This window comes from Mirounga angustirostris, unplaced genomic scaffold (assembly GCF_029215605.1).
Source record: "Mirounga angustirostris isolate CCGP_5_RB_7025 unplaced genomic scaffold, mMirAng1.0.hap1 SCAF_7, whole genome shotgun sequence".
NCBI classification, from domain to species: domain Eukaryota; kingdom Metazoa; phylum Chordata; class Mammalia; order Carnivora; family Phocidae; genus Mirounga; species Mirounga angustirostris.
Genome location: NW_026991715.1, coordinates 90,517,869 through 90,545,514, shown reverse-complemented (window position 1 = coordinate 90,545,514; position 27,646 = coordinate 90,517,869). Strand labels below are relative to the sequence as shown.

The window sequence follows — 27,646 nt, the reverse complement described above, 5'->3', positions numbered from 1 at the left end:
CCTTTCCCCTAAGGTAAGGAACAAGAAAAGGATGTCCACTCTCACCACTTTTATTCATCATAGTACTGAAAGTCCTAACCACAATCAGACAGACAGACAAAAGGAAAGGGAAAGGGAGGGAGGGAGGGGGGAAGGAGGAAAGGGAAGGGAGGGGAGAGGAAGGGAAGGGAAGGGAAGGGGAAAGGAAAAAAGAAAGAAAGGAAGGAAGGAGAGGGGAGAAAGAGAGGTGGGAGGGAGGAAGGAAATGCATCCAAATCAGTAAGGAAGAAGTAAAATTTTCACTATTTGCAGATGACATTATACTATATATAGAAAACCCAAAAAACTCCACCAAAAAACTGCTAGAACTGATAAATTCAGTAAAGTTGCAGGATACAAAATTCATGTACAGAAATCTGTTGTGTGTCTATATAACAAAAATGGAGCAGCAGGAGGAAAAATTAAGAAAATAGTCCCATTTATGGGGTGCCTGGCTGGCTCATTTGGGAAACCATGCCAGTCTTGATATTGCAGTCATGAGTAGTTCAAGCCCCACGTAAAAGAAAAAAAAAAAAAAAACAATCCCATTTACAATTGCACCAAAAATAATAAGATACCTAGGAATAAACCTAACCAAAGAGGTGAAAGACCTCTCTACTCTAGAAACTATAAAGTACTTATGAAAAAAAATTGAAGGTGAAACAGAGAAATGGAAAGACAGTCCATGCTCATGGATTGGAAGAACAAATATTGTTAAAATGTCTATACTAGCCAAAGCAGTCTACACATTTAATGCAGTCCCTATCAAAATACTAACAGCTTTTTACACAGAACAGGAACAATTCTAAAAATTGTATGGAACCACCAAAAACCCTGAATAGCCAGAGAAATCTTAAGAAAGAAAAGCAAAGTTGGAGGCATAACAATTCCAGACTCCAAGTTATATTAAAAAGCTCTAGTAATCTAAACAGTGTGGTACTGGCAGGAAAATAGACACATTGATCAATGGAACAAAATAGAAAACCCGGAAATAAATCCACAACTATATGGTCAATCTTTTTCTTAAAGATTTATTTATTTATTTTAGAGAGAGCACACATGCATGCAAGCATGGGAAGGGGCAGAGGGAGAGAGAATGTCCAGCAGACTCCCTGCTGAGTCAGGAGCCCAATGTGGGGCTCAGTCCCAGGAGCCTGAGATCATGATATGGTCAATTAATCTTTGACAAAGCAGGAAAGAATATGCAATGGGAAAAAGTCTCTTCAACAAGTGGTGTTGGGAAAACTGAACAGCAACATGCAAAAGAAAGAATTGGACCACTTTCTTATACCATACACAAAAATAAACTCAAAATGGATTGAGGACCTAAATGTGAGACCTGAAATCATAAAAATCCTAGAAGAGAACACAGGCAGTAGCAACTTTGACATTGGCTATAGCAACTTTTTCTAGATATGTCTCCTGAGGCAAGGGAAACAAAAGCAAAAACACTGGGACTACATCAAAATAAAAACTTTTGCACAGCAAAGAAAACAATCACCAAAACTAAAAGGTAACCTACTGAATGGGAGAATATATTTGCAAATGATATATCTGAAAAAGAGTTTGTATCCAAAATATATAAAGAACTTCTAAAACTCAACACCTAAAAGCCAAATAATATAATTTAAACCTTCGCAGAAAACATTAACAGACATTTCTCCAAAGCTGACAATCCAGATGGCCAACAGACACATGAAAAGATGCTCATCATCACTTACTATCAAGGAAATACAAATCAAAACTTCAATGAGATATGACCTTATACCTGTGAGAATAGCTAAAATCAACAACACGAACAGGTGTTGGCAAGGTTGTGGAGAAAGGGGAATATTCATGCACTGATGGTGGGAATACAAAGAGGTACAGCCATTGTGGAAAAGAGTATGGAGGTTTCTCAGAAAGTTAAAAATAGAACTAGCCTATGCTCCAGCAATTGTACTACTGGGTATTTTCCCAAAGAATACAGAAACATTAATTCAAAGGCATGCATGCACCCTGATGTTTATAGCAGCATTGTTTACAATAGCCAAATTATTGAAGGAGCCCAAGTGTCCATCGATAGATGAATGGATAAAGAAGATGTGGCACACACACACACACACACACACTGGAATATTATTCATCGATAAAAAAGAATGGAATCTTTCACTTTGCAATGATATGGATGGAGCTAGAGAGTATAATGTTAAGTGAAATAATTCAGAGAAAGACAAAAACCATATGATTTCACTCATGTGGAATTTAAGAAACAAATGAGCAAAGGGGGAAAAAAGAGAGAGACGAATCAAGAAACAGACTCTTAAACTCTTAGTTATAGAGAACAAACTGATGGTTACCAAAGGGGTGGGGGTGGGGGGTTGGGTTAAATAGGTGATGGGGATTAAGGAGTGCACTTGTCGTGATGAGCACTGGGTGTATATGGAATTGTTGAATTACTATATTGTACACCTGAAACTAATATAACTGTATGTTAACTAACTGGTATTAAAATAAAAACTGAAAAAGCCAAAAAAATAAAAACATATCTGAAATTTTTTTAAATAAATAAACAAACATACATTAGCATCCATTCATGGTAAAAACTCTCATCATACTACAAATAGAGGGTGAACTGCCTCAATTTGATTTTAAAAATCTATAAAAATCCTACAGGTGATGTCATACTCAATGGTAAGAAACTTGAAACATCCCACCAAGATTAGGAACAAGGTGGGTCCCCTCTCACCACTGCTTTTCAATATCATAGTGGAAGTCCTAGCTAATGCAGTAAGAGAAGAAGAAGAAGGAGAAGAAGAAAGAAGAAGGAGGAGGAGGAGGAGGAGAAGGGGGAGGAGAAAGAAAGAAATAAAAGGTATATAGATTAGGAAAGAATAAATAAAATCATCTTTGTTCACAGATGTCATAATCATCTATGTAGAAAAAAACTCCAAAGAATCAACAAAAAAATTCCTGCAACTAATAAGTGATAATAGCAAGATTGTCAATGCAAGGTCAATTTACAAAAGCCAGTCACCTTCCTATGAACAGTGAACAAGTGGAATTTGAAATTTAAACATATTACCATTTACATGAGAACATTAAAAAATGAAATAGTGTAAATCTAACAAAAGGGGTGGTGACTGGGTGGCTCATTCAGTTAAGCATCTGCCTTCGGCTCAGGTCATGATCTCAGGGTCCTGGGATCGAGCCCCACGTCAGGCTCCTTGCTCAGCAGGGAGTCTGCTTCTACCTCTCCCTCTGTCCCTCGCCACCACTCATGCTCTCTCTCCCTCTCGGTCTCAAATAAATAAATAAATAATCTTTTAAAACAATAAATCTAACAAAATTTGTATAAGATCTATATGTGGAAAACTACGAAACTGATGAAAGGCATCAAAGAAGAACTAAATAAATGGAGGGATATTCCATGTTTGTGGATAGGAAGACTCAATATTGTTAAGATGTTAGTTCTTATGAACTTGATCTGTAGATTCAAAACAATCTCAGTCAAAATCCTAGCAAGTTATTTTGTAGATATTAATAACATAATTGAAACTTACATGAAGAGGCAAAAGACTGCAAATAGCCAAGTCAATATCGAAGGAAAAGAACAGAGGAACTGCTACTACCTAACTTCAAGAATTGATACAAACTACAGTAGTCAAGACAGTGTAGAAAGAATAGACAAATAAGTTGATGGAACAAAACTGAAAGCCCAGAAATAGACTCACATTAATATAGTCAAGTGATCTTTGACAATGGAGCAAAGATAGTCTTTTCAACAAATGGTGCTGGAACAACTGGACATTCACATGCAAAGAAAGTAACCTAGACACAGATCTTACACCCTTAAAAATTAACTCAAAATGGATCATAAACCTGAATGTAAAATGTGAAACTATAAAACTCCTGGAAGATAAAGTAGAGAAAACTACATGACTTTGGGCAATGACTTTTTAGATACAACACCAAAGACATGATCCATGAAATAGATAATTGCTAAACTGGACTTCATCAAAATTAAAAACTAATGCTCTGCAAAAGACAGTATCAAGAGAATGAGAAGACAAGCCACAGACTGGGAGAAAATATTTGCAAGAGACACATATGATAAAAGACTGTTATCAAAAATATACAAAGAACTCTTAAAACTAACAATAAGAAAATGAACAACCCAATTTTAAAATGGACAAAATGCCTAAACAACACCTCACCCAAGAAGGTATACAGATGGCAAGTAAGCATATGAAAAGATGTTCAACATCATATGTCATTAGGGATTGTAAGTTAAAACAACAATGAGATATTACTACGTTTGGATTTTAGAATAGCCAAAATCCAAAATACTGATTACATCAAATGCTGGCAAGATGTAGACTAATAGGAACTCTCATTAATTACTGGTGGGAATGCAAAATGGTACAGTCACTTTGGAAGACAGTTCAGCAGTTTCTTAAAACACTAAAGACATTCTTACCATTCAATCCAGTGATCATGCTCCTTAGTACTTACCCAAATGAATTGAAAACATTTGAAACAAAAAACCTGTACCCAGATGTTTATAGCAGCTTTATTTATAATTGCCAAAACTTGAAAGCAACTAAAAAATGTTTATCAGTAAATGAATGGATAAGTAAACTGTGGTACATCCAGACATTGGAATATTATTCATTGCTAAAAAGAAATGAGCTATCAAGTCTTGAAAAGACATGGAGGAAACTTAAATGCTTATTCTAAGTGAAAGAAGCCAATCTGAAAAGATTACATACTCTATGATTCCAACAATATGGATCATATTTTGGGGATAATATATGATCAGTGATTGTTGGAGGTTAGTGGGAAGGGATAGCTGAATAGGCGGAGCATAGCGGATTTTTCAGGCAGTGAAACTATTCTGTATTCGGTAGATCCATGTCATTACACATTTGTCAAACCCCAGGGAATGTATAACACCAAGAGTGAACCGTAATGTAAACTATGGACTTTGGGTGATAATAGTGTGTCAGTGTAGATTCATCAGTTGTAACAAATGTGCCGTGGTGGTGCTGGATGCTTATAATGAGGGAGATTGTATGTGGGGAGAGGAGTACATGGGAATGTTCTGAAGTATCTCAATTTTGCTGTGAACTTAAAACTGCCCTAAAAAGTAAATTTTATTAATTTATATGAAAGTTATATGTGCCAGTCCAAGAAACTCAAATGCTTTTAAGGTAGTGTTAGTCCCCAACTCATTGTTTTTTTAAAGATTTGTTTATTTATTTATTTATTTGAGAGAGAGCACGGAGTGGGGAGGGACAGAGGGAGAGAGAGAATCTCAAGCAGATTCCCTGCTGAGCACACAGCCTGATACGGGGCTCAATCCCATGACCCAGAGATCACGACCTGAGCCAAAACCAAGAGTTGGGCGCCCAACTGACTGAGCCACCCAGGCACCCCTCCAACTCATTATTTTCCAGTTTTTCTGGCTTTTGTCATATGTTTCTTTTTTTAAGTTATTTATTTTTAATTTTGGCTTTATTGAGGTATAATTGACAAAATTGTAAGATACTTAAAGTATACATTGTGGTGATTTGATATACAGGTATATTGTGAAAGGCCTCCCTCCATCTAGTTAATTAGCAAAACTTTTATTCTATTAATCAAAATTTCACACATTATAAATGAACTTTACTGTCATTTTGTCACATTTTCTAAAAATCCTCAGCATTTTATTTTATTTTATTTTATTTTATTTTTAAAGATTTTATTTATTTGACAGAGAGACACAGCGAGAGAGGGAACACAAGCAGGGGGAGTGGGAGAGGGAGAAGCAGGCCTCCGGCTGAGCAGGGAGCCCGATGCAGGGCTCGATCCCAGGACCCTGGGATCATGACCCGAGCCGAAGGCAGATGCCCAATGACTGAGCCACCCAGGTGCCCCAATCCTCAGCATTTTAAATTAAGAGTTTAATGTAGAATGTTCACTATCCTACAGTGCTGCATCTTTCTAGTCAATAATGGTAGAATAGTACTTTCATGTATTTAGACTTTTGGGATCCTTACTTAAATGGGCTTTTAAAGTTTTCTTCATATAGGTCTTCAAATTTCTCGGTAAGTTTATTACACAGACCTCTTAACTTTATTTTATTAAAATATGTGTATAGAGATAAATATCACTCACACACACATACATATACACACACAGGGGGTGGGGGGATGTATAAAGCAAACATATAGTAGAACAAACTAAGTTAAATACCATGCAGTCATATTGCCAATATTATAGAAGTCCTAGATATGTTTCTTGGTTCAATGTATATTCTACCTCCATGCCTTGCTACCCTCCTCCTCCCAACTACTTCTGATTTTCATGGTGATCACTTGCTTTTCTCTACAGTTTTACTATCTGTATGTGTGTATCTAAACAATGCAGTTTACTTTTCCCTATTTTTGAACTTTATATGAATGGAATCTACATGAAAACACTTTCTCTGTACACATCACTTCTGACACCAAATGTGTGGGGAGTTTTTCCTTACACCACCTAATTCTCCAGCTCTCTTGACATCAACTGGGTGTCCTACAATTTAACTCAATTCTAATACTACCTGGAGTTAATGCAGAACCACCGGTTAAGGGCTCAGTCCCACATGACTGCCCCCACCACTTTAGATGGCAATTGCAAGTAGGTGGGCCCTGGTTACCCACCATTCTGTCCAACTTGGCTGTAAATTGGGGGTTCCCGTAACTCCCTTCCTAAGGTTTGATAATAACGGCTCACAGAACTCAGGAAAACACTTTACTTACTATTACCACTTTATTATAAAGGATGCAAATGAACAGCCAGATGAAGAGATACATAGGGCAAGGTCCAGAAGGGTGCTGAGTACAGGAGCTTCTGTCCCCCTGGAGTTTGGGGTACACCTCCCTACTGATACATAGATGTATTCACCAACCTGGAAGCTTTCCAAACTGTTGTTTAGGATATTTATGAATGCTCCATGACATGCATCAGATTGATTAAAATCATTAGCTGTTGGTGATTACCTTAATCTCCAGCTCCTCTCCCTTCCCCAGAGACTGAAGGAGTGGACCTGAAAATTCTAACCCTCTAAACACATGGTTAGTTACTGTAGCAACTAGCCCCAGTCCTGAAGCTGCATAGGGGCTTTCAGTCACCAATCAAGTCATTAGCAAACTGAGGTATGGTTGAAAGGGGTTTATGAATAACAAAAGACGCTCCTCTTACCCTATCAATCAGCAAATTATAGGCGTTTACTGGAGTTCTGCCTGGAGCCAAGGATGAAGAGCAAGACAGTAGTCCACTCTTATTCTGCGGTTTCAGTTTCTGAGGTTTCAGTGACCTAGAGTCAACTGCAGTTTCTAAGCAGATGACCCCCTTCTGACATATCATTAGAAGGTTGATAGTAGCCTAACACTCCCATCACAATGCCTATGTCTGTCATTCACCTCACTTCATCTTCATCACAGGCATTTTATCCTCTCACACCATCACAAGAAGGATGAGTACAGTACAAGAAGATATTTTGAGAGAGAAACCACATTCACATAACTTTTAACATATTGTTATAATTGTTTCATTTTATTATTAGTTATGGTTGTTGATCGCTTACTTTGCCTAATTTATAAATTAAATTTTATCATAGGTATGTATGTATAGAAAAAAGAGTATTTATAGGGTTCAGTACCATCTGTGGTTTTAGACATTTACTGGGGGTCTTGTAATGTATCCCCTGCAGACAAGGTGGGGGGACTACTGTATATCACAATATCACAGAATCATATTGTGTGTTATTCTCTTTTGTTTTTCTTTTGGCCTCAATATTGTGTTTATAAAGTTAATCAATGTTATTGCATGTGGCTTTAATTATTTTCATCTCTATGTAGTATTCCCAAATCAGACTACCAAGAACCTTCTAGTTTGTGGCTTGTTTTACAACTTTATGGTGTTTTTCATAAACAGAAATTCCTTAATTTTAATGTAGTCACATATTCTTTTATGGTTTACACTTTGTATCTTAAGAAATTCTTCTTTAGGGGCACCTGGGTGGCTTAGTCGGTTAAGCATCTGCCTTCCGCTCAGGTCATGATCTCAGGCTTCTGGGATCCAGCCCCACGTCGGGCTCCGGGGAATCTGCTTCTCCTTCTCCCTTTGTCCCTTCCCCCTGCTTGTGTGCTCTCTCTCTCAAATAAATAAAATCTTAAAAAAAAAAAAAAAGAAATTCTGGGTGCCTGGGTGGCTCAGTCGTTAAGCACCTGCCTTTGGCTCAGGTCATGATCCCAGGGTCCTGGGATCAAGTCCCACATTGGGCCCTGCTCGGCGGGAAGCCTGCTTCTCCCACTCCCCCTGCTTGCGTTCCCTCTCTTGCTGTCTCTCTCTCTGTGTTGAAAAATAAAAATAAAATCTTTTTAAAAAATTATTAAAAAAAAAAGAACGGGGTGCCTGGGTGGCTCAGTTGGTTAAGCGACTGCCTTCGGCTCAGGTCATGATCCTGGAGTCCTGGGATCGAGTCCCGCATCGGGCTCCCTGCTCAGCGGGGGGTCTGCTTCTCCCTCTGACCCTCCCCCCTCTCATGCTCTCTCTCTCTCAAATAAATAAATAAATAAAATCTTTAAAAAAAAAAAAAAAGAAATTCTTCCTTACACAAAGATATTCTCTCGGGTTTTTTTTCTAAAAAAATTTTAGTTGGGTTTTTCATTTTAAGTCTTTAATAAATCTGAAATTGATTTATGATTTTGGCATGAAGTTAAGATCTGATTTCATTTTTCCCCCCAAATGGATAACCAGTACCATTAATTGAAAGTTCCATCTTTTCCTCCTAATCTTTAATACCACCTCTGACGTAAATCAAATTTTCCTATATGTATGGGTCTATTTGTGACCTTGCTCTTCTGTGCCAATTATCTGTTGGACTGTCTAGTGCCAGTACCACACTGTCTTTTTCAGAAGTGTCTTGGCTATTCTTGGTCTTCTGTTTTTCCATTCAAATTTTAGAGTTAACTTCTCAAGTTCCTCAATAAAACCTGTTTAGACTTTGAAATTGTATTGAATTCATATATCAATTTGGAGAGAATTGGAATATTTATGACACTGAGTCTTCTAATTGATAAACAGTAGTATATACTTTCATTTATTTAGGCCTACTTTAGTGTTCTTCAGTACACTCTACAATACTTTTTCACACAGGTCCTGCACATATCTTGTTAAATTTATTCCCAGGTACTGTGTTCGTCAGGATAAGCTAGGTTATACTGTGGCTTCAAGCAAGGTTTATTTTCACTTACACTACCACATGTCCGTTGCAGGTTGGGTAGAGGAAGAGGGATGTCCGCATAGCATCGTCATGTGGGGACACAGACTGACAGAGCTGCCACTATCTTAAACATGGCCAGGAGACATATCAGAGGGAAAAGAAAGCTTTTGCAGTGTGTGCATCCAGAAATTAAAGGGCCCAGCCCAGAAGTAATACACGTTACTTCCACTCATAATTTATTGGGCAGAATTAATCACATTACCTGACCTAATCATAGGATTCAGGAAGTACAGTCTACCAGGTACCATTAAGGAAATAACTGGAAATGTTTGGCAACCCACAAAAATAATTATCATATGTAGTGTGTGTGTGTGTGTATACAGACATATATATACATACACATTTATAAATATATATATATAGTATACATGTTGGGGCACCTGGGTGGCTTAGTAGGTTACAGAACTGACTCTTGATTTCAGCTCAGGACCCCAAACAATTTTCGGCTCTTATGAGATCAAGTCCCATGTCAGGCTCCATGCTCAGCATGGATTCTGCTTAAGACTCTCTCTCCCTCTGCCCCTCCCTCCCGCTCTCTCTCTCCTAAAACAAATAAATAAATCTTTAAAAAAGAAACAAATATATGGGATGGCTGGGTGGCTCAGATGGTTAAGTGTCTGCCTTCGGCTCACGTCATGATCCCAGGGTCCTGGGATCGAGCCCCGCATCGGGCTCCCTGCTCTGCGGCGAGCCTGCTTCTCCCTCTGCCTCTGCCTCTCTCCCTCTCTCTGTCTGTCTCTCATGAATAAATAAATAAAATCTTTAAAAAGAGGGGCGCCTGGGTGGCTCAGATGGTTAAGCGTCTGCCTTCAGCTCAGGTCATGATCCCAGGGTCCTGCATCGGGCTTCGTGCTCAGTGGGGAGCCTGCTTCTCCCTCTCTTTCTACTGCTCGCCCTGCTTTTGCTCTCTCACTCTCTGGCAAATGAATAAGTAAAATCTTTTTTTTTTTTTTAAGATTTTATTTATTTATTTGACAGAGAAAAACACAGCGAGAGAGGGAACACAAGCAGGGGGAGTGTGAGAGGGAGAAGCAGTCTTCCGCTGAGCAAGGAGCCCGATACGGGACTCGATCCCAGGACCCTGGGATCATGACCTGAGCCGAAGGCAGACACTTAACAACGGAGCCACCCAGGTGCCCCTGAATAAGTAAAATCTTAAAAAATAATAATAAAAAATAGATTAAAAAATTTTTAAAAACATACGTATACGTGTATGTAAGGTTTTTTGTGTTGTTGCTATGTGGATTGCCTAGAATTTTGCCCTAGAGGATACAATTCATATAGAATATTTGAATGATTTCCCCTGAAGTTGTGTGATGTGAGAATTATGCAATATGGTGGTACTGTTGCTGAAGTATAAAAAAATGTAATTTTTATATCCAACAATCAAGATAAATGCTCTTATTCTGATATTTATCTATAGATTCTTTTGAGTTTTCCATGTAAATAATCATTATTCATGAAGGAAAGTATTATTCTTTCTAATCTTTATACTTCTTATATCTTTTTCTTATTTTCCTGCATTGTATGTACAACGTTGGTACAGTGTTGAATGGAATTAGTGACAGTAGGCACCTCTGTTGTGCTCCTGATTTTAAAGAGAATGTTTTCAATGTTTCAGTATAATGTTTACTGTATGCGATTTTTAAATAGCTTTTAATAGTTAAGGATGTTTTCTTCTATTTCTATTTTGAGAATTTTTTTTTAGAGAGGGAGGGAGGAGAGGGAGAGGGAGAGAGAGAATCTTAAGCAGGCTCCACGCCCACTGCAGAGTCCAATGGGGAGCTCTGTCTCAGGACCGAGATCATAACCTGAGCCAAAATCAAGAGTTGGATACTTAACCCACTAAGCCACCCAGGCACCCCAAGAATTTATTTTTTCTTTTTAAGGCTGGATGTTGAATTTGTTATCAAATGCTTTTTGGCCTCTTCACATGATCATATGATTTTCTCCTTTATGTGGCAAGTTATATTAATTTTTTTTAATGCTAAACTAGGTGTGGTTCCTAGGTAGACTCACCTTGGTTGTGCTGGACTTAGTTTATAGTGTTTTGTTTAAGACTTTTATGTCTGTGTACAGAAGTGATATTGACATAATATTTCCTTCTTGTACTTTCAGATTTTGGATCAAGTTTATGCTAAGTCATAATATGAGTTGGAGGTATCCCTTCATTTTTTAATTCTTTTAAATAGCTTATATAAAGTAGAATCATTTTTTTCTTTGAATTTTTAGCAGAACTCTCCTTTTAAAATCACCTTGGTCTGGAATTTTTTGAAGGAAAAAATTTCAACTACTGATTTCATTTCTTTATTGGTTAAAGGACTATTTTGATTTTTTCTTTCTTCTTAAGTCAACTTAAAAAATATCTTTTCATTATGGAAAATTTCAAACATGAAAAATAGAGCAAACTGTATAATGATCCCCCACATACCCATCACCCAGTTTCTTGAGTCAGTTTGGCTAAGCTTTATTTTTCCAGGGATTAATCTATTTCATCCAAGACCCCAAGTTTTTTTTGACATAGAATTGTTCGTAACATCTTCTCATCTTTTTTATCTTAAAAACATCTGTAATTTTGTCCCTTTTTCATTCTTAATATTGGTTATTTGTGCCTTTGTTGTCTTAATTTTCTTATCATGTTTGCTAGTTTTAATAATCTTTTATTTTTTAAATTTTTTTAGATTTCATTTATTTTTTGACAGAAAGAGACACAGCGAGAGAAGGAACACAAGCAGGGGGAGTGTGAGGGGGAGAAGCAGGCTTCCCGCTGAGCAGGGAGCTCTATTCTAGGACCCTGGGATCATGCCCTGAGCCAAAAGCAGATGACTGAGCCATCCAGGTGCTCCTAATTTTAATAATCTTTTAAAAGAACAAACCTGGGGGTGCCTGGGTGGTTCAGTCGTTAAGCATCTGCCTTCAGCTCAGGTCATGATCCCGGGGTCCTGGGATTGAGCCCTGCATTGGGCTCCCTACTCAGCGGGAAGCCTGCTTCTCCCTCTCCCACTCCCCTGCTTGTTTTCCCTCTCACTGTGTCTCTCTCTGTCAAATAAATAAATAAAATCTTTAAAATAAATAAATAAAAATAAAAGAACAAACCTGTGACATTGTTGCACTTCTGTGTTTGTTCTGTTTCATTCATTTCTGCTCTTATTATTATTTCCTCTGTTCTGCTTTCTTTGGGCATATTCTGTCCTTTTTCTGTTATCTAAAGGTGTGTGCTTAGCACAATAATTTTCTTCCATTTCCCTTTTCTAATTAAATGTCTAAGTGTAATTTTTTTCTACACAGTTATTTTGCTGCATGTCACATTTTAATACCTAGTATTTTTGTTATTGTTCAGTTCTAAAATTTTTCTAATTTCTATGATTTCTTCTTTGACCTATATCTTATTTGGTCATACTTCTTAATTTGCAATATGGAGTTTGTCCTAGTTACTTTTTTGTATTGCTTCCTAACTTAATAGTATTTTGGTCTGAGTGATAATCTTTTGACATTGACTAAGATGTACTTTGACTCCTGGTCTGTGGTAAATTTTGTGAATATTTCGTGTAATTGTGAATAGCTATTCTATCTAAGTCCTTTAGATGAAGCTTGTTAAATGTGTTCAAATCTTCTGTATCCATAATAATTTTTTTGTTTGCATGATCTATCAGTCAAGAAAGACATATAAAAATCTCTCATAATGACTGTGAATATTCCTTTTTCTCCTTGTACCTGTATCTATTTTTGCTTTATGAAGATTATGTTATTAGTCATTCAGTTTTAAAGATTTTTTATTTATTTATTTGACAGAGAGAGCAAGCACAAGCAGGGGGAGCGACAGGCAGAGGGAGAGGGAGAAGCAGGTTTCCTGCTGAACAGAGAGCCCTACACAATGCTCATTCCCAGGACCCTGGGATCATGACCTGAGCCAAAGGCAGATGCTTAACTGACTGGGCCACTCAGGCGCCCCTAGGCATACAGTTTTGAAATTATTAAATCTCAATGAAATAAGTCTTATTGTACAGTGGCCTCTTTATCTCTAGTAATGCTGTTTTCATTGAAATCTATTTTGTCTGATATTAATATAGCTATACTGGCTTTCTTTTGGTTGTTTTTTCTTGTTACATCTCCTCCCATGTTTTTACATTTATATATCAATTCTAGTTTTTATTAGGTTGGTTAATCAGAGTATCTAGCTAGCCCTTCTGATCAGAAATGGAACTTTTTTTTTTCTTGAATACTGGAATCAATTTGCTAATACTTTAAAGAGGATATTTACATTCATGTTCATCAGTGAGACTGATCAATAATTAGGATGATATTATTTGTCATCCACACTGAGGAAGTTTTGAGAGTGAAAGGGAGTACAATATTTTTCCAGGCTTATGGCATAGAGATTGATTATAGTACCATTGGCTGGCATCATCAGGATTTATGAACTGCCTAATCATTTTGGCAAGGAATGGAAGTAAAGATAGGTTTTCCAGTAATTAATCTAGTTAGGGCTCAGACGTACCCTGTTGGTTTTATAACTGTTATTGTATTACTCTATATATCTGACTATAAGCTGATTATATATTGAATGAAGTTGTACAGAGAAAGAAGGAAACAGACCTGGATTTGAATGTCTGTCTCTGTGACTTAATTGTATAATCCTTAGGTAATGACCTAACTCCTCTGAACTCCATTTTCCCCATCTGTATAATAGAGATTATAATGCCTACCTGGTAAGGATATTGTGAAAATTAAGGATAAGTGAAAGCACTCAATATGTTCTTAGTACATAGTAGATTCTCTTATGTTAGCTTATCCCCTTCTTTAGTTTCTGTTGTAAATTATCCTGTGTATTTGCTTTTTGAAACAAAGGTTGCTTTTTCCCTTGTGACTTAAAGTTGAAATCTTCCCTACTACTCCCCTGTTTACTTTGGATCAGAAAAAATTTCCCACTATGCCCTCAGTTATATGCATGTGGCATTTGGATAATTTAAGAAGGTATAGAAATTGACAGTATTGACAGTAGCAAAATTTTGACCAAAGGAAATCAATTAATGCTTATGTTATATTATATTATTAATATATTATTATATTATCAGTATATATATTAATTATATATATTAATATATATAATATATATATTAATATATATTAATAATAATATATATTAATTATCAGTGAAGCAAAAAGGTAAAATATGATTATCCTTAAAACTTCTTAGATATCTTCTATCTTCTTAGGTAAAGCAGACTCCCTACTTGACCTCTTATATTCTCGCAATCCTTTAACAGGACTTCATTGACTTAACTAGAGAAACCAGACCAAGGGCAAAGGACCGCAATGGACTCTGTGTGATTGACCTGACAAGAACTGAGGAAGAAAATAGACCTATTGCCACTCTGGACTTGACTCTAGAACCTGTCGCTCCTTCCCAGAAAGAGCCAACCAGTCTTCAGACTTGTGCCAGCCTCTGCAGCAAAGAGGTGACAGAAGGGCGGGGAAGCTCTTGGCCTGCAGCACGGAGAATCATTAACAGCGATCCTGTGGATTTGGACCTTTTGGAAGAAGCCACATTTGAAGGTCCGCAACCCCCTACATCCATCAGCGGGGACTCTGCTTATCCAGCAGAGCCAAATTGTAGCTCAACTGCATTCAAAGGTGACCTTGGCTTCTTGGCAAGCCTACAGCTATCTTCAGATATTCGCTCCCTCTCCCCAACAAGCAATAATGGTAGCAGCAGCAATCAGAGGGCACCCTTGCCATGCCCACAGCAAGATGTGCCTTGCCCATCACAAGCTTTGCCATGCCCACTGCGAACCATGCCGTGTCCACTGCGAGCCTCACCATGTCCACCACGAGCCTCCTCGTGCCCACCACGAGCCTTGTCATGCCCATCACAAACCGTGCAGTGCCAAGTACAAGCTTTGCCTCCCTTGCCTCAAGAAGTTCCATGCCCTCCTCGAGAAATGCCATGCCCTCAGCGGAATGTGCCAAGCCCACCTCCAGACTCATCGTGGCAACCTCAGCACTCACCCAACCCACCTCAAGACTCACTGTGCCCACCTCAAGACTCTCTGGGCCTACCTCAAGATGTACCAGGCCCACCTCAAAACATATCATATCCACAAGATGTGACACACTTACAAGATATGCCTCAATCATCAGGAGATGTGCCACAGTCACCACGACACGTGCCACAATCACCAGCAGACATGCCACAGTCACCAGCAAACGTGCCACAGTCACCAGCAGACGTGCCACAGTCACCAAGAGATGCACCACAGTCACCAGAAAGTGTGCCACATTCCCCTGGAGAAGTCCCAGACTTCCCAGGAGATATGTTCCGTTCACCTAGAAACAGGCCATGCTTGCCAGGAGACATGCCACACTCACTTGGAGACTTGCCTCACTTACCACGAGACAGGCCTTACTCTCTCCAAAATGATGTACATAACCGTGACACGCCTATGGAAGTCTCAGCTCCATCCTCTCCAAGGTTCTCTCCCAGCCCACAGTTTCCACAGTCTGAAACTTCCTTAGAGAAAGTTCCTTGGTTCTCTGTCACAGAAACTCCAGCCAGAAAAGAGAGATCACTGTCAGAGCCTGCTAACCCCGGGTCTGCCCAGGTACAAGCACGAACACCACAAGGTGGGTTATACAACAGACCATGCCTGCATAGACTGAAGTACTTCTTACGACCTCCGGTGCATCACCTCTTCTTCCAGACACTAATACCAGATAAAGACACAAGAGAGGTGAGCTAACATATCTTCCCCTAGAGATTAGGTGTCCTCTGTATAGGCCTCGCATGAAGTCACTATGCTGTAAGGAGTCCATGCATGAGAGAACAGGTCCAGGATGAATTCGATATTTTTATCTTTCCTCCTCTTGTGGAATCATCTAGTGTAGAGTCAGACCTGGGTTCAAATTTCACCCCCACAGTTAGCAACTGGCACTGTAGAAGTCACTATACCTTTCTGAGCCCTAGCTTTCCTAGATGTAAAATGGAGATAAGAACACACCACACAGGATCATTAAATGACATAACATATGTAAAGTGCCTATTAGAGTGTCTGGCTCATTATAGGCCTTCATCAAATACTTCTCTTCAATTCCTATGCCTTTCCCTTCCTGATGCCCTTATTACCCCTTCCATATCATAGAGACAGTGATACTCTGGACACTTCTGTGCCTCCAAAATTATTACTTTCTGGCTTTTGGGGAGGAAATTCAATTTTAAGATTTTAATGGGACTGCTACTTCCCATTGGTCTTTTTTAGTTATGGGAACTAAACCAGCTGCTTTTCTTAGCAGATGTAAGGAAAAAAAATTGTGGCTGAGTCCTACAATATGAAGCTATTTTTTCATTATCCATAACCATATTCTCAACATTAAGAAGACTGGCTTGAGGTAGGCCAGGAATTCAAAAGGTGCATTTTTGGAGCAATCAGCAATCCAGCGTAGTATGTATCAGGCATTCACATTGATTTGGCCTTGAAGAGTGAATTTTTTTCTCTCATTTTTATTGTTGTTATAGCTTCTGGTATGTTTTATCTCTTCTCCTTCTGAATGACTCTCTCCAACCACTAGCCCGTTCTCTTTTTTCCTATGGGTTTGCCTGGTGATACAGCCATTATGAAGAGCATTTGGGGGACTTGAGAGAGTCTGTGTTTCCCTGGTCAAGACTGTAGTGCTTTGTAGGTGCCGCACAACTAGAGAAGCGCCAGTAGCTGCAAATGCGGGTACCACATTCCCTTCCTGTGTAAACGCAGCTTAGGTTCAAAGACGGCAGTTAGGCCAAACAAAAGGGATTTTTCTTCTTAATTTCTTACTTTAAAGAACCTTGGCCATCCAGAGTTCATCTGTAAATCTTTTCTGTCTCTTCTATGATTTCTTTTGGGCTTTTAATAAGTACTTCTTCACTAGGTCATTTTCCTCCCAGAACTTCTTAGCCAGTCCCCATGCTGCCACTTACCAGCCATAGGCCTTAAGTCTTCTGAGTCTCTCTTGGTTTAGCTCTAAAATAAGTCATAATGACCATATCATAAAGTTGTTTGACTTAAAAGTAAACACATAAAGCACAGAGCCACCTTTCAAGACCTAAAGAAATGTTTTATTAAGTATTAGTTCCCCTTGGGGCGTCTGGGTGGCTCAGTTGGTTGGGCGACTGCCTTCGGCTCAGGTCATGATCCTGGAGTCCTGGGATCGAGTCCCGCATCGGGCTCCCTGCTCGGCGGGGAGTCTGCTTCTCCCTCTGACCCTCCCCCCTCTCATGCTCTCTCTCTCTCATTCTCTCTCTCAAATAAATAAATAAAATCTTTAAAAAAAAAAAGTATTAGTTCCCCTTAAAAAGATGGGCATCAGAAGAATTTGTAAACTTTACCTATTTGTAGATGTCCCCATTTGTAGGCAAGAAATGAATAATATAGGTTCAAATATAGGTAAAGTGTCTCACAAGTAAAATAGTCACCAAAGCAAGATATTTTGTCCTCATTGCTGGCTCTTAATTTTCATTACATGCCAGGTATAGTATTGGTCTTTGATCAGTAAGATCAGGGGTTACCCTCAGGTGATTTGAGACATAAGGAAAGCTCACTGGACTTCTCCAGAAGATTTTCTGAAAGGACAATTCCAGCCATCACTGTTTTACTGTTATACATAAGCGGTCAAATATTTGGTTGATGTTTTAAATTTAATACTTATTCTCAGATTTTTTTTTTTTTTTTAAATAGAGACAGAGAGAGAGAGACAGTAAGAGAGGGAACACAAGCAGGGGGAGTAGGAAAGGGAGAAGCAGGCTTCCCACGGAGAAGGGAGCCCAATGCGGGGCTTGATCCCAGGACCCTGGGACCATGACCTGAGCCGAAGGCAGACGCTTAACGACTGAACCACCCAGGCTCAGTCTCATCCAGAGAGAGCGAGAGGAGGAAAGAGAGAAAAATAGAAAGACTGGCAGAGAGACACAGTAAAAGAGGGAGACTCAGAGAAAGGCAGTAGGGAGACCATGACCATAGAGGGTACTGTTAAGTGATATTGCACTAGGGATACTGAACAGCACTTTGTACTTCTTCACAACACTGAATTTTTAAATTTATAATTTAATATCTGATGGTTCCCCTCTTGTATAAACACATACCCTGTAAGTTCCATTAGGGAAGATCTCTTGTTTGCCTCTGCAATCCAGCACCTGGTACTGGCAGAGTAAAAGTGCTGCCCCTCGGGGCTTCTGGGTGGCTCAGATGGTTAAGCGTCTGCCTTTGGCTCAGCTCATGATCCCAGGGTCCTGAGATCGAGCCCCGCAGCATTGGGCTCCCAGCTCAGCAGGGAGTCTGCTTCTCCCTCTCCCTCTCTCCCTACTTGTGCGCTCTCTCTCTATTATTGCTCTGTCTTAAACGAATGAATAAAATCTTAAAAAAAAAAAGTGCTGCCCTAAAGTTTCCATGAATTGGTTGAGTGACAATTGAGAGCAGACAAGAGCACAACAGTCTTTGTCCTGAGCACCTCATATTTATGATGTTTTTGCCCTAACTTCTAAAACAGTATATGGGGCGCCTGGGTGGCTCAGTCGTTAAGCATCTGCCTTCGGCTCAGGTCATGATCCCAGGGTCCTGGGATCGAGCCCCGCATCAGGCTCCCTGTTCAGTGCTTCTCTCTCTCCCACTCCCCCTGCTTGTGTTCCCTCTCTCGCTGTTGTCTCTCTCTGTCAAATAAATAAATAAAATCTTTAAAAAAAAAATTACTTATGGTGCTATCAGTCAGCATTTATTATTGTTAATAATTTTGGTGTATTTCCTGCTCGGTTGCCTTTTTATACATAGACATTTTAAATTTTTTAATAATGGGGATTTTTAACAAAAATATATTTATTGTTGGTTTTAGTGTTTAGAAGTAGTGTGAATTTAGAGGGTAGATCTGGGGCTATACCACCCCATGTGTGAAATCACCTTCTGCCATTTGTTACATGCCAAATGCTTACTCTCTAAATCTGTTTCCTTATCTATAAAATAGGAATAATATGTATGTATTTATAGGTTGTTGTGAGAATTAAAGTGAGGATAAGGTAAATGTTCAAAAATTATTCTTGTTGTTATATTACAATATCAAAAACTTCAATGTTTTTTCTTCTGGTTATGAAAGTAATATATATCTATTGTGGAAAAATACAAAAGAGCATATAGAAGAAAATCATACATAATTCCATCCACCACCCAGATAATAGAAAACCACTTTTCACATATTCTCTCCCAGTCTTTTTACATACATACTTTTAGGGGGTGTAGGGGAAGCAACTTAACATTTACGGTTGACAGTAAATCAACTACATGGGATTCTTTTTTTTTTTTTTAAGATTTTATTTATTTATTTGACAGAGAGAGACATAGCGAGAGAGGGAACACAAGCAGGGGGAGTGGGAGAGGGAGAAGCAGGCTTCCCGCTGAGCAGGGAGCCCGATGCGGGGCTCGATTCCAGGACCCTGGGATCACGACCCGATCCGAAGGCAGACGCTTAACGACTGCGCCACCCAGGCGTCCCAACAATAAAACATATTTAAAACATCTTTCTTCATCTCTTTATTTCAGAATCTGATATAGTATCATAACTACCCCTAAACTATCTTCTCACCTTCACTCAAATCAACTTAGGCTAGCTCTTGACTCTTTTGTACTTTCTTTTCTATGCTATATTTTAGCACAGATGCAATCATATGTACAACCTTGAATTCTTATTTTTAACATAATATAAATATTTTCACATGTCCTTAAAAGTTTTTTAGATAAGGCTTTTCAGTCCTTTTATTGTTTAATTATGAATATTTCAAATGCATGGAAAATTTTGCTGTCTTCAACCTGTTTCAGAACCTCTTGTTTTTATGTCTGTAGAAACCTATCCTAATTGCTTTCTTTTTATCTCTACAGAGTAAGGGTCAAAAATTAGAACCCATTCCTCATCGAAGACTAAGAATGGTAACAAACACCATTGAAGAAAATTTTCCCCTGGGGACTGTGCAGTTTTTGATGGACTTTGTGTCACCCCAGCATTACCCACCCAGAGAAATTGTGGCTCACATCATCCAGAAAATCCTGCTCAGTGGCTCTGAGACCGTGGATGTCCTAAAGGAGGCCTATATGCTTCTCATGAAAATTCAACAGTATGAACCTTAGATGTTGGTGAATCTCCTAGGGAACCTGGACTCAGGGCACAGCTTTCTCTTGCCTAAGCTTGCTTCAGCTAACCATTAGAGAGGGTGATTAGTATGTCAGTGTTATTTGGGTTGCAAGTGACAGGAAACCCAATCCAAACTAGCTTTAACAGCTGATAAAAGAGAATTTAATTATTCATGTTACTAGAAACCTAGGAATAAGACTTAATTCAGTTCAAAATGGTTACCAGGATCCATTTTTCAGCCCTGCTCTGCTCCTCTTTTCAGGATCTACATAGTAGTCTTCTCAGCCTCCAGCTTTTATGAGAGAGTCCACTTCCTTTATAATTACACAAGAGTTCTGAAATTGAGTCTTGTAGGCTTTAATTGGTATAACAAAGGACATGAGCTTATTTTTGAACCAATCACTGTGAACTGAAGGATAGAATATCATGATTGGCTAACTGCTTCACAGACTTCATCCTAGGAATGTGGTAGATAAAGCTAATGGGCTAGAGTAATAAAGAATTGATTTCTTCAAGGCAAAATTGGGGTACTAATGCCTTCCAAAAGAGAAGTGAATAGTGAAAGTTCCACTACCCTCAGATGACATGGTATCATGTCAAAGGATGGGCAAGAGCAGTGAGGATAAGAGGTTTCTTGTTTCTGTCATCTTCCATATCACATCCCCTCTTCCATTGAACTCTCCAGAATTCTAATTGATGTCACTTGACTTTCAGGCTACATCCAGCTAATGCCAAGACAGTGGAGTGGGACTGGAAGCTGCTCACTTATGTCATGGAGGAAGAGGTAACATAACAATTATGAGGGTGTATCTTTTACACAAGTTTTAATTAGAAACAAAAGTGAAAGCAAATCTGATAGTAAAGTCTTTGCCCTTATTCCCTCCTTATACTCCCACCCCCACCAAAAAATTCCTATTGAAATGGTGTGTGCTGTCTTCCAATTCAAAATTAAGTGTATTCACTTATCCCTGTCCTTGAGATCCCATTAAAAAGAATAGTAAATGAACAGAGAAAGATATAAATCCATGGCAGTGAAAATAAGAGGAAGGGCAATAGATCTGAATGAAAACTAGAAGAACTAAAGGAAATGTAAGATTGTTACTGGTGAGGCTAGGCAGAGAAAGCCACAGGCTATAATACATGCAGCCAAGGAGCAAGGAAATCTACGCTTTAGAGCAGAGAGTTTTCAACTCAGAAACACAATATATATAAGAGGGTTGGAGCCAGACATAGGCTGTAAATTTGTTGAAAGTTTGTAGATAGAACTGACAACCTCTCCATTCTTGAGTACAGAAAGTTCGGTCATCAGACTACCTAATTTCAGGCAAAAAGTCAGAGGATTTATTGTCTAAAAACATTGAATGAACCATCTGTCATAAACAAAGGCACCTAGTATAGAGTTAGTGTTCCAGAAAAAGTCTTTTGCATTCTGACTTTTAGGGATCCCTAAATTAAATTGCCAACTTTCTGTCTGCTCACCCAAAGCACTTGGATGGAACAAATTATTTTAGAGAATTCTAAACTCAACCAAACTATTATTCAAGTGTGAGTGTAACATAAAGACATACAGGAACTTGAAAAAATATCCCTACACCCCATTTCTTTGGTTACCTAAAGGTATGTGTCAAAAGAATGGGGGATAATAAAGAGGGAGGCACAGGATCCAGGGAACACTAGATCTAATCCAAGAGAATAATAAAGAGAATTCCTAAAATCATGGTGAATAGTAGACCTAGAGAGCATTCAGTCCAAATTGGAGCAAAATAATTTAGGGCTTTAAGAAAGATCTGGGAGGGGTGCCTGGGTGGCTCAGTCATTAAGTGTCTGCCTTTGGCTCAGGTCATGATCCCAGGGTCCTGGGATTGAGCACCACATTGGGCTCCCTGCTCCATGGGAAGCCTGCTTCTCCCTCTCCCACAACCCCGCTTGTGTTCCCTCTCTCACTGTGTCTCTCTCTGTCAAATAAATAAAATCTTAAAAAAAAAAAAAAGAATGATCTGGGAAACATTACCAAGATGAAAGACAAGGAAGCTCCAGGCTATTGTTCTCCCATGGAGATGCCAAGTTAAGAAAAACATATGGACCAGAATACTTTTGTGAAAACTCTGGAGATCAATTATGAAGTTTCAGTACCCAAGAGAATGCATAATCAAGAAAGAACTCAATGAAAGGAATAGGAAATTTTGGGTTATTTTGTGTGTCCATGCCCCTCCCCTACCCAGCATAGCATGGTGCAACTGGGAGGAAACCTCACATGCCTCAGCTCCTCCCTCAGGGTGGAAACAAAAGAGTGGACTTTGAGTCCAGTGCCCCGGCTTATTAGGGAGCTGCCCAAAGGATAGTTTTGGTCTTACCTGACTCAGAGCACTGATGGGAATAGTGATATAATTTGGAAGCTGCTGAAAAGAGAGATGATCACTGCCACATGTTAGAGCTTCAGCGATTTTGTAGTTCCACAGGCAGGCACCAGGGGAGCAAGAAACTGCACTCCTGAGAAGAAACAAAGGCAAGCCATTTGGAAAATTAAGATAGATAAAAGCACAGATACAAGCCCAGAAAAAACACAACCCCTGAAAAGTTCTGAGAGAGTCCAGAACCCTTAACCAGGCTAATTGGTGAAGATCTTACCCTGCATGAACTCAGTGGATAGACTGGGAAGGGTGTTTGTTTTTTCAAATGCTTAAGCCTCAACAAAAGATTACAAGGTGTACGAAGAAACTGGGAAATATGTCCCAGTCAAAGGAATAGAATAAAGCTCCAGAAACCAACCATAAAGAAACACAGATCTCTTAATTTCCTAACAAAGAATGTTTTTAAACTATCTTAAAAATGCTCAAGGAGAGGCACCAGGTGGCTCAGTCAGTTAAGCATCCAACTCTTGATTTTTGCTCAGGTTGTCATGAGATCGAGCCCTGCAACGGGTTCTGTGCTCAGCACAGAGTCGGCTTGGGATTCTGTTTCTCCCTCTGCTCTTGCAACTCCCTCCTGTTGATGTGTGCACACGTGTGCACACACACACTCTCTCTCTAACATAAATAAATAAATCTTTTTTAAAAAATGCACAAGGAGCTAAAAGAGAACAGAGAGAAATGACTAACTGAAGCATGAAAATGATGCATGAACAAAATGAGAATATTAAAAAACTATTAGGAAGAATCAAACATATTCTGGAGCTGAAAAGTATAATAACTGAATTGAAAAATTCACTAGAGGGATTCAACAGCAGACTTGACAGGCAGAAGAAAACAGTCAATGAACTTGAAGAAAGGTCATTTGAAGTCATTGAGACACAGGAACAAAAAGAAAACATAATGAAGAAAATTGAAGAGAGCCTAAAGGACTATGGGACATCATTAAGTGGACCATATATGCAGTATAGGAGTCCAAAGAGAAGAGAGAAAGGGGCAGAGAGCTTATTTGAAAAAATAATGACCCTGAACTTCCCAAATCTGTGGAAAGAAATGGACATACAATTTTATGAAGCTCAACTCCAGTGAGGTTAAACCAGAGACCCACACCAAGACATATTATAATCAAAGTGTCAAAAGTTAAAGACAGAATCTTGAAAACAGCAAGAAAAAAGTGACTCACCATATACATGGTGTGTATAAGATTGCATAAGATTTTTAGCATAAGATTTTTAGCAGATTCTCAGCAGAACTTCGCAAGTCAGAAGGCAATAGATTGATATATTCAAAGTGCTGAAGGAAAAAAAGCTATTAACCAAAAATACTATATCTGGCAAAACCATCCTTCAGAAATGAGGGAGAGCAGCAGGAGAGAAACAACACATCACATACAGGATCTCGGTAAGATAATCAGCAGATTTCTCATCAGGAATTTTGGAGGCCAGAAGGTAGTGAGCTGATATATTCAAAGTGCTAAAGAATAAAACTCAACCAAGATTCCTTTATTCAACAAAATTATTTTTCAAAAATGAGACAGAAATAAAGACATCCCCAGATAAACAAAAGCTGAAGGAGCTCATTTCCACCAGCCCTGCCCAGCAAGAAAACCTAAAGGGAGTCCTGCAGAGTAAAATGAAACACTGAATAGTAACTTGAAGCCATATGAAGAAATAAAGATGTCAGTAAAGGTAAATACATGGGCAATTATAAAAACTGCTATTATTGTAACAACATTTTATAACATTTGATTTTGTACATGGTTAAGTGACTAATTCTAATACTAGTCTAAAAGCTAGGATTATTATAACTTTGAAACTCCACATTTTGCTTTCTACATAATTTAAGATACTAATGCATTTAAAAGAACTATTAATTTGTTTTGTATGAAGATGTGGTTATGTGACATCAACAACCAAAAGGGTGACAGAGCTGTAAAGGAACAGTTTTTATATGTTATTGAAGTTAAGCTTGTATGAGTTCAAATTAGAGTATTATAACTTTAGAATATTAAAGGCAATCACAGTGGTAACCACAAAGACAACAGCTATAGAAATACACAAAAGGAAATGACAAAAGAATTCAAACTTTCACTCTAAAAAGTCAACTAAAGACAAGAAAATGATGCAGGAAATAAAGAACAAAAAAGCTGTAAGGCATTTAGAAAACAGCACAATGACAGAAGTGCATCCTTCCTTATCAGTAATTGCTGTAAATGTAAATGGATTAAACTCTCCAATCAAAAGACACAGATTGGCAGAATAGATAAAAACACATGATCCAACTACATGCTATCTACAAGAAACTCACTTTACATCCAAAGACACAAGTAGATTGAAAGTGAAAAAATGGGAAAAGATCCTCATGAAAATAGTAACCAAAACAGCACAGGTGGCTGTACTAATATGAGACAAAATAAACTTTAAATCAGAAAATGTTACAAGAGACAAAGGAGGACATTATATATTAATTAAAATTTTCAATACAGCTGTAAGATATAACAATCATAAATATTTATGTACCTAATGATAGACCATCAAGATACGAAGGAAAAACTGACAAAATTAAAGGGAAAAATACACAGTTCTATATTAATAATTGGAGACTTCAATAACCCACTCTCAATAATGAATAGAATAGCCAGAATAGAAGATAGGTAAGGAAAGAGAAAAAATTAAACAATGTAATAAACCAACCAGATCTAACAGTTATATGCAGAATATTCTACCCCCAACAGCATGTACCTTCTTCTTAGTGCACATGGTACATATTCCAGGATAAAACCATATGTTAGGCCACTAATTAAGTCCCAGTAGATTTTAAAAGATAGATATCATATAAAGTATCTTTATTCTATGAAACCAACATCACCCTGATATTAAAGCCAGATACAGACACTAGAAGAAAACTGCAGACCAATATCCCTTATGAACACTAATGCAAAATCCCCAGCAAAATACTAGCAAACAAAATTCAACACCATATCATGTGGATTATACATCATAATCAAGTGGGATTTATCTGGGAATATAAGGATGTTTCAATATACAGAAATCAATCAATGAAATACACTACATTAACAGAAGGAAGGACAAAAACCACATGATCATCTCAACTGATGCAAAAAAAATGCATTTGACAAAATTCAACACATTTCATCATAAAAACTCTCAACAAACTAGGAATAGAAAGAAACTATCTTGTAAAAACACTATATGGAAAAACCCACAGCAAACATCATATTCAGTGGTCAAATACTGAAGCTTTTCCTCTTAAGATCAGGAATAAGGTAAGGATACCTACTTTTGTCTCTTCTAGTCAACATAGTATTAGAAGTTTCTACCCAAAGCAGTTAGGCAAGGAAGGGAAATAAAAGACATCCACATTGAAAAGCAAGAAGCAGAATTATCTCTGTTCATAGATAACATGATCTTATATGAAGAAAGCCCTAAAGATTCTACACAGAAAAATTCTTAGAGCTAATAAACAAGTTCAGCAAAGTTGCAGGATACAAAATCAAGACACAAAAATCAGTTGCATTTCTGCATACTAACAATCTGAAAAGGAAATTAGGAAAACAATTCTATTAACAAAAGTATCAAAAACAATAAAATACTTAGGGGTAAACCTAACCAAGGAGATGAACAATTTGTACACTGAAAACTACAAAACATTACTGAAAGAAAATAAAGAAGACATAAATAAATGATAAGATATCTCATGCTCAGGGCGCCTGGGTGGCTCAGATGGTTAAGCGTCTGCCTTCGGCTCAGGTCACGATACCAGGGTCCTGGGATCGAGTCCCACACTGTGCTCCTTGCTCAGCAGGAAGCCTGCTTCTCCCTCTCCCACTCCAAGCCCTGCTTGTGTTCCTGCTCTCTCTGTCTCTGTCAAATAAATAAAATCTTTAAAAAAAAAAAGATATCTCATGCTCATAGATTGAAAGAATTAATATTGTTACGATGTCAGTAGTACCCAATCAGCACAGTCAGCACAGAGTCAGCACAGTCCCTATCAAAATCCCAGCAGCGCTTTTTGCAGAAATAGAAAACTCTGTCCTAAAATTCAGATGGAATTTCAGAGGACCCTGAATAGCCAAAACAATCTTGAAAAAGAACAAAGTTGGACTATTCATACTTGTTGATTTTAAATATATTAAAAAGCTACAGTCATCAAAACAGTGTGGTAATCTCATAAAGACAGACATATAGACATGTGCAATAAAATGGAGAACCTGCCCCCCAGAATTTTGTGAGTATGGTCAAGTGATATTCATCAAGGGTGCCAAGATCATTCAATGGGGAAAAGATAGTCTCTTCAACAAATAGTTTTGGGAAAACTGAATAGCCATATGCAAAAGAATGAAGTTGGACCCTTATCTAATACCATATACAAAAATTAACTCTAAATGGAACAAAGATCTCTGATATCAGACCAAAAGCTATAAAACTCTTAGGAGAAAATATAGGGGAAAACTTCATGACGTTGAATTTGGCATTGTTTTCTCTAATATGACACCAAAGACATGAGCAAATAAAGCAAAAATAGACAAATGGAACGATAGCAAAGTTGTTTAAAACTTCTGTGCATCAGAGAACACAGTCAGGAGTGAAAAGGCAGTCTATAGAATGGGAGAAAATATTTTTAAAATCACCTATCTGGGGGCACCTGGGTGGCTCAGTTGGTTAAGCATCTGCCTTCAGCTCAGGTCATGATCCCAGGGTCCTGGGATCCAGCCCTGCATTGGGCTCCTTGGACAGTGGGGAGCCTGCTTCTCCCTCTCCCT

The 27,646-nt window shown here is 38.4% G+C and overlaps 1 protein-coding gene across 5 annotated transcripts in view; it reads left to right on the top strand.

Annotated features, from left to right (window-relative positions):
- Nucleotides 1-27,646, top strand: part of SIMC1 (SUMO interacting motifs containing 1) — a 91,765-nt gene that overhangs the window by 26,661 nt on the left and 37,458 nt on the right. For 3 of the 5 annotated variants that reach the window (XR_010413191.1, XM_045900877.3, XM_064596545.1), the window contains exons 2-4: nt 14,581-16,044; nt 20,206-20,438; nt 21,170-21,239. Coding sequence is in view for 4 of the 5 variants with exons in the window: in XM_045900877.3 (XP_045756833.1) it covers nt 14,581-16,044; nt 20,206-20,438; nt 21,170-21,239 (1,767 nt within the window). In the remaining variant the exon portion in view is untranslated. Of the gene's footprint in view, nt 1-14,580; nt 16,045-20,205; nt 20,458-21,169; nt 21,240-24,400; nt 24,552-27,646 lie in introns of those variants that run through there. The other 2 variants (XM_064596546.1, XM_064596547.1) reach the window with 2 other exon arrangements.